Genomic DNA, 7,758 nt, shown 5'->3' on the forward strand with positions numbered 1-7,758 from the left:
TTATGTACGTCGTAAACGCCGTGCGGTCTCGATCCGTACTCCATGTGGCCCCATTATAGATGGTCTGCGTTATCCTTTCAATCGGCCTGTGACGGTCCACGACGGCTCCTTCATCCTAACAATCGTTTTGCTGTTGTTCGATTGGCTGTGCTTGCCGTTGCCCTGCTTGGTCCTCCAGTGCCGGACGCCGATCCTCTGGAGATGTATTATGACTCCACTAGTGATTCGGGTCATGAGTAGTAACCACGTCTCTCTCCTTTTTTTTTTGATATACTTCGACAACTTAATATGTTTTTACATCGTACTGAATTTTTGTATTTTTTTTTTAACCTTAACCAAGATACCCAATTCCGCCTTATTCATTGTGACGTCATGGCCTCCACATATTGCTGTCTCGCGTTTTGGCATATTGAAATAGCCAAGCCGTCAAGTATGACCAAGTATTTAAGGGGTGTTTTTAAAGACGCTGTCGCCGCCGAAATCTGTTATAATAGACAGATCCAATGAGCCCGCAATAATGTTCCAATCAGCAGATGAGTGGCTGGAATTGTACCGTTCAACATAAGCCTTAAGCGCACTTGTAGGGTACGCGAGCACTTGCTTCGCCCGCGCTTATTCAGTACAGCATCAGCCACCGTCTGCTACGCTTATTTTTAAAGCGATTCCCTTACTTCTTTGTCTCACAGCTATATGTAACGCCATACAGCCAGCAGTTATATATTGAATAATAAATTGGATATATGTTAACCTACGAGTTTAATTAGATCCGGGACGTGCTACGTAAAAGTCGAGCACCGGGTGCCGCTGGCCTCAACAATCTTTAAAAATAATCGTAATAAATTACGTAACTAGTCACGCGGATCACGTGGTGCCCGAATTAATAGTCCATTAGTCCCGTCCAAGTGAAAATAACAATATTCGGGGAACTGCCCGACATACATAAATTCCTAACATGGATAACAACAACCTATCAAGTGGAGTGTACCATTGCAAGCTATGTGCACATAAGGATTGTGATCGAATGGTTCAGTGCAGCAAATGCCACCCCTGGTACCACAGCGAGTGCGTGGGCGTTGATGATGATCACAGCTGTCAATGTGACTGCGAGAATATCATACGCGACGTCCTCGCAGAAGTGGTGCCATCTATGCCGATGTCATTCCGCAAACCCCAGGACTCCTCATCACCGACACAAGGAAACGGATTGGCGAAACTTCCATACAACCCGTCATATCAAGCTTCTCCTCTGGAACACATCAACAAAAATTCGCAATTCGCGTCGACGACGGTCACGACCACTAGCATGGCAGTGGGTGGCATCTCAGCGGTAGGTGAAAAGCCCGCTCAAACGCTATGCGGTTCATTGAACCTAACCTCACATGGTCCTGCCCCGGTTAAGCAACAGCTGATCAGGCCAAAGGAAGTCGTGGCCGCAGGGCGCCTACTAGTGAGACCAGACGCAGCCAACAAAATAATGCTGACTTCTGGCATACAAACACTTTCGCAGATTGCCGCTCGTCAAGCGATCCCAAGGGATTTGCTAGCATTCGATGGCAACCCCCAAACTTGGCCATTATTTTATAGCAGTTTTCAGACTACCACAGAGATCGCCGGCTACTCCAACGCGGAGAATCTCATGCGCCTACAGTCAAGCCTAAGAGGTAGGGCCCGAGAACTAGTACAAAGTAAATTACTATTACCAGCGATGGTCCCGGAAAAAATTCAGTCGGCCAGAGCATGTACTTCAAACAATACTTGATGAAGCACATAAAATGCCGCCTCCAAAGGCCAAACTATAACCTCTGATCGAGTACGCTCTCTGCGTAAGAAACATATTTTCAACGATGGAAGCCTGCGAGCTAGTCGCCCACATGAGCAACCCACTCCTTGTGCAGGAACTGGTGGAAAAGCTTCCTTTGCAGCTAAAATTGCAATGGGCCATGCACCCAAAAGAAACCGCTGTACCGGTGGTGAAAGTATTCAGCGAATGGATGTACACAATTGCCGAAGCAGCTAGTCAAGTATCATCCCCACTTTACTTCGGGCGCAGCGAACGCCTTAATTAACATTCGGCGAGTGAGGAACCACTTCGTGTTAGAGGGAAATGCGTGATATGCGATGCCGGAGACCACAAGATCCAAACCTGCCCTAACTTCTCCGCTATGAACACGGCAGAGAGATGGGACGTGTCCCGGACCCATCACCTGTGCCTCAATTGCCTCATCAAGCACCGAAGCCAGTGCCTTTCAAGGAAGACATGCAACATAAACAACTGTCGCGAACGTCACCATCCCCTACTGCACGCAGAGCAACTCCGAGCGGTCACATTCTCGCCCATAGACATGTACTCAAACTAATTTCCGTATCGTACCAATCAAAAAAGATTATAAGACTCAACAAATGAACACCTTTTCCTTTCTAGACGAAGGATCATCAGTAACGCTGATCGAAGAAACTATCTTCCAGCAGCTGGGGGTGACAGGCGTACCATACCCATTCTGCCTGAAATGGACCGACAATACAACCCGTGTCGAAGAAACTTTTAAAACAGGGACTTTACGAGTCACCAACACGCAGAACGGAGCCAAATTTAAACTGAGAGATGTTCGCAGCGTCAGAAGCCTAAACTTGCTAATGCAGTCCGCAAACATGGAGGAGCTCGCCATGAAGTTCCCGTACCTTAAAGGACTACCAATTGCCACATATACCAACGGGCGACCAACTATAATCGTTGGAGCGGATAACTGGAATTTAGCCGTAACTCTTAGAATCCGGGAGGAAGCGTGGTGCCAGCCAATTGCTTCCAAAACTCGACTGGGATGGACGTTGCAAATCGCTCCTAGCAAAAAAACTAACACAGAGGGACACGTTAACATCCATGAGTGCAGATGCTAAAAAGCCGACACCGCCTTACACGAGGCCATTAAGCAAACCTTCGCAGTAGAGACTCCTCGACGTGCCCACCTATATTCTGAAGCTAACTCCCGTGAGCTAGCCATTATGAACTCGATTGCTGTGGAAGAGCGAGAACGCAGCTCTACCAGATAGTTACCCTATCGCCCTAAGACGACTGATGTGCCTACAACGGAAATTCATCAAGGAACCAGCACTAAAGATTCAAACCCAAAAGGAGATCGATAATCTCGTGCAAAATAAATATGCCCGTAAGCTAAATGCAGTCGAGATATTGGAAGAACACGAACAAACCAATTAGGGTTCGACTAGTTTGGGATGCAGCGGCGCAGTCAGGGGGACAACCCCTGAACGACTTCAGACACGCCGGACCTGATCTCTTGAAATCATTGGTGGATCTGCTGATCTCATTTCGCACCGGAAAGGTGGCGTTCATCGGTGACATCGCGGAAATGTTTCATCAAATTCGAGTCAAGCCGGAAGATGCCCATGTTCAACGCTTCCTTTGGTACGACCAAGACGACGAGCTACACCATCCAAGCGTCTACACGATAGAAGCGCTCACATTTGGCATAAACTGCGCACCATGTATCGCACACTTTATACAGGACAGAAACGCTGATAGGTTCCAACAGCAATATCCCGCCGCCACACAAGCCGTGAAAAATTACCATTACGCCGACGACTTTATCTACAGCGGCAACGACAATAAGGAGGTCGCCACACAAGTTTGCCATATTCACGCCGCAGGAGGGTTCTATATTCGCAACTGGGCACCGAACTCGAAGACTGTGCTTATCGAACTAGGCGGAGAATCATCGTCAACGGAGGTCGAAATCACCACCGCCTAGAAAGTCCTCGGCCTATACTAGATCCCGGAAACGGACGACCTAAACGATGCACCCTCGAAGCGGGAACTCCTCCAAGTACTTATGTCAATGTACGACCCCCTCGGCCTCATCGCCTGCTACACTATAGAGCTGAAACTCTTATTATAAGAAGTGTGGCGGACCCCCACCGACTGGGACGACTGCATACCAGAAAGCCTGCTCCCAAGATGGAAGCGATGGAAGCAGGCATTAACCCTAATCGCCACGGTTAAGATTCCGCGATGCTTCTTCAGGACCAACGAGGACATCCATGACCTTTGCAGTCGCGAGTGAACTCGCATATGCAACAGTCTCGTATCTTCGCATCAACCAAGACAACTCCGTTTATCTTAGCCTACTAGCAGCCAAAACTAGAGTTGCCCCGCTAAGCCCGCTGTTCATATTCCGTATGGAATTGCAGGCAGCAGTCTCTGGTGCCAAGCTTAGCCAGCAAATTCAAACAAATTCTCGGCTATCAGTTAACTCCCATTACTACTGGACGGACTCCAGATCAGTCTTCAAATGGCTGCAAATGGACCCGCGCAAGTTCCAGCAGTACGTAATGCATCGAGTAGGAGAAGTGTTGAAGCTCACCAATGTCGACCAATGAAACTGGGTACCATCGGACTTAAACCCTGCTGACATCGCCACTAAGACTTTGAGTTTCACGTCCATGCATAAATGGTTTGATGGCCCGGAGTACCTTCTCCAGGAGCGCTCTCGTTGGCCCACCTGTACCGACCTAGGAGCCCCAACCAAAATCGAAGTGAAGCAGGACCCCATCGTGAACGCAGAACACTTTTCCGACTGGCGGAGGCTATATCGAGCGGTAGCAACGTTTGTATTATACATCGAAAAGCTGAAAGCAACAGCGCGGAAAACGTCTCCGGTTACGAGCATTAACGCCGAGATGATACGACGCGCTCAAACAACACTGATATGCTACGCGCAAGTATCAGAGTTCCGAAAAGAAATATGTTTACTCTCCAAAGGTAAAGCTCTAAACGCAAATTCAAAACTATTTTGTCTTAATGTGTTTCTAGACGATGACCACCTGCTACGGACCCGAGGGAGAGCTGAAAACTTGTGCCCCAAATAGCAAATAGTATTCCCTTATTCGACACAATTAAGTGGAACTTCAACCCGCCAGCAGCGCCTCATATGGGGGGAGAATGGGAGCGCCTTATACGCTCCATAAAAAGGGTCCTGTCCGCCATCTGCCCAGCGATGAAGTTCACTAGCGAGAGTCTACAAAGCGCACTTTGGGAGATCGAATTTATAATAAACTCAAGGCCGCTCACATTCGTATCGCTGAACACCAACGACGACGAAGCCATCACACCCAACCATTTGCTACTGGGGTCAGCAAGCGGATATAAGCCCATCTTCTACAACAATCTCTCGGTTTGATGCATGTGGCAGTCGACTCAACTATTCGCCGACCATTTCTGGAAACGATGGGTCAGGGAGTACGTTCCTGACTTAGTTCGCCGAGGAAAATGGTACGCCAAGCAGCCACCCCTAACGATCGGCAGCGTCGACAGATCCAATGAGCTCGCTATAATGTTCCAATCAGCAGATGAGTGGCTGAAATTGTACCGTTCAACATAAGCTTTAAGCGCACATGTAGGGTACGCGAGCACTTGCTTCGCACGCGCTAATTCAGTACAGCATCAGCCACCGTCTGCTACGATTATTTTTGAAGCGGTTCCCTTACTTCTTTGTGTCACGGCTATATGTAACGCAATACAGCCAGCAGTTATATATTGAATAATATATTGGATATATGTTGACCTACGGGTTTTATTAGAACCAGGACGTGCTACGTAAAAGTCGACCTAATGAAAATAAGAATACTGAAAACAAGATGTTTGCATTTCTGTGTCTGTTATCATGTATGCTTTTGCTTTTGAAGGGGGAATGGGATTCGTTTAAATATGAATTCCTTGTTATACCCACTGGTATCTGTTTGTAAAAAATTTTTAATTTGCAGATATAAAACAGTTTTAATACATTTACATCAAAGGGCAAAACTAATTTTAAGTACCAAACAAATTTTGTAATTCCCAAAAAATACATATAAATGTTTAAACAAATAGCTTTAAAACTATTGGGGAAACTACTTTAAAGTCGAGAGAATGAACGTAGTCTAACCAGAAACCTCTTTATTCCAAATAATGGGAAAAAAGAAATAAGGAAGCTCTCTCCTTACAAATGATAAAGGAACTGAACATAAACAATATAAAAACGCTGGAAAAACTATGAAGCAGAACAACAAAAGAATCTTCCGTTAACTACGGATCATTCATCATTCTACTACTTTTAATAATAGGATCAATCGTGGAACTCATACGAATGCGGAGATCAACGAAAAAAGTACCAGCTTCCGCACCAGAAACGAAGGAAAAGCGTCCACATTCCGGCCCTGTAATCTTTTATTTCGCGACCGGGTACAGTCGGAAGGATGCAAAAGTTAACTCCCAAAAATATATTTAATACCACATGAAATAAAAAGTAAGCTTTTATTGCACATCAACAGCAGTCAAATGCCCTCAACAAAGTTAGCCCTAACCATCTTAGAAGCTAACCCTAGACATAAGTAAGAGTAAGCATTGATTGTTCAGCCAACAGCGGTACAATGTCCTCGATAAAGCTCACCCGAATTAAGTTGCGCCTAGACTACATCTTCTTGGATAGCGATCGAGGGAAGAGAACATCGAATTCTCAAAGTTAATTAAGCTCGGCTAGCTACATCCAACGAATACAAGAATGGAAACGCACCGGCCAGTTACAATTCAGATTGGACAACGGCGAAGGTGACAGCGACGGTAACAAGAGCAGCAGCCAATGAAAACGAAGAACGTCAGCAAAATCGACAACATCGGTGGAGACCGTGGCAGCGATGGAGCGACGCCTAGCTATACATAACAAATATTTAACTTTAGTTAAGTTAGTTCTTAATCCAACTCAATAAAAAAAATCACAATAAATGTTCCTTCCAACCAAACAAAATTAAGGTCGGTAATTTAAAAAAAAAAAACCCGAACATCCGATAATCGTATTTGCCTATCCGAGCGTCAGTGTGACCGTATATTTGTACGAATTTCGAGTGGCTCCTAAATTCCAATTTGTTTCTAGTTCGATTTCGTTTACTTACTTCTAAATCTTACTAACTTCTGATCCAATTTGAGGCCACTATAAACGTTCCACGTGCGTCTCCACTAACCTTAACCGCCTGCTAACTTCATCGTGGTCATATCAATTCCTTGTGGCAAAAAGGCAAATGAAGCATATAACACAGTCTCCGATTGCAAATCCGTTTTCAAGGCAAGATATAATCAAACGTACTCCATATACGAAAGATTTGCAGCACAGATCCTCAAGCAAATGCAACAGGGCTCCTCCCAAATTTCTCAAGCTCCATTAACTTCCACTACTATAAATGATTCAATACGAATATAAAACAAGGTACATGTATAAGAACCACCTGACCAAGTTTGAGGTCTGCCATTGGAGAAGTCCACTTCAAACGCATCTGAAGCACCATAGGTGTCTCTTCGTGTATGCAATGCGTTGAAACCGTGTAAGATACGATAACTTGCTGTCTTTAAGGGACGGGCCAGTAAGGTGATGACCAGGGGCAAGAGCTTCCGTGTCATTGGGATCCTCTGAATGTCCAGCAATTGGTCCAGAATTGAAGATGGGTTCTGCCTCGATTGCGATCGCCTGCAGTTCCTCATATGTCATCCCGGTATCCAACTTACACTTGATTAGTAGGTTCCTCGTAGACTTCCCCGCTGCCTCCCAAAGCCCACCAAAATGTGGAGCTCGAGGCGGGATACAGCAGAATTGTACCCCATTATCGTTGCTGAATGTTTCCAGGTCCTGTTTACTGTGCTTGCTAAAGAGGTCTTGCTTGAAGCGGTTGAGTTGGACACAGGCTCCAGTGAAATTTTTCGTTACGAGAAACAAAACG

The 7,758-nt window shown here is 45.8% G+C and overlaps 2 protein-coding genes across 2 annotated transcripts; both read left to right on the forward strand.

Annotated features, from left to right (window-relative positions):
• The first annotated feature begins 3,173 nt into the window (after positions 1-3,173).
• Positions 3,174-3,764, forward strand: LOC139354895 (uncharacterized). The gene has a single exon (XM_070999150.1). It carries the CDS (start codon positions 3,174-3,176, stop codon positions 3,762-3,764), a length of 591 nt encoding a protein of 196 aa, XP_070855251.1.
• Positions 3,765-4,191: 427 nt separating this feature from the next.
• LOC139354896 (uncharacterized) lies at positions 4,192-4,888 on the forward strand. The gene is made up of 3 exons (XM_070999151.1): positions 4,192-4,353; positions 4,438-4,734; positions 4,826-4,888. Exons 1-3 carry the CDS (start codon positions 4,192-4,194, stop codon positions 4,886-4,888), a joined length of 522 nt encoding a protein of 173 aa, XP_070855252.1.
• The last annotated feature ends 2,870 nt before the right edge of the window (positions 4,889-7,758 follow it).

The sequence above is a fragment of the Drosophila suzukii genome, unplaced genomic scaffold (genome assembly GCF_043229965.1).
Source record: "Drosophila suzukii unplaced genomic scaffold, CBGP_Dsuzu_IsoJpt1.0 scf_4, whole genome shotgun sequence".
Classification (NCBI taxonomy): Eukaryota; Metazoa; Arthropoda; class Insecta; order Diptera; family Drosophilidae; genus Drosophila; species Drosophila suzukii.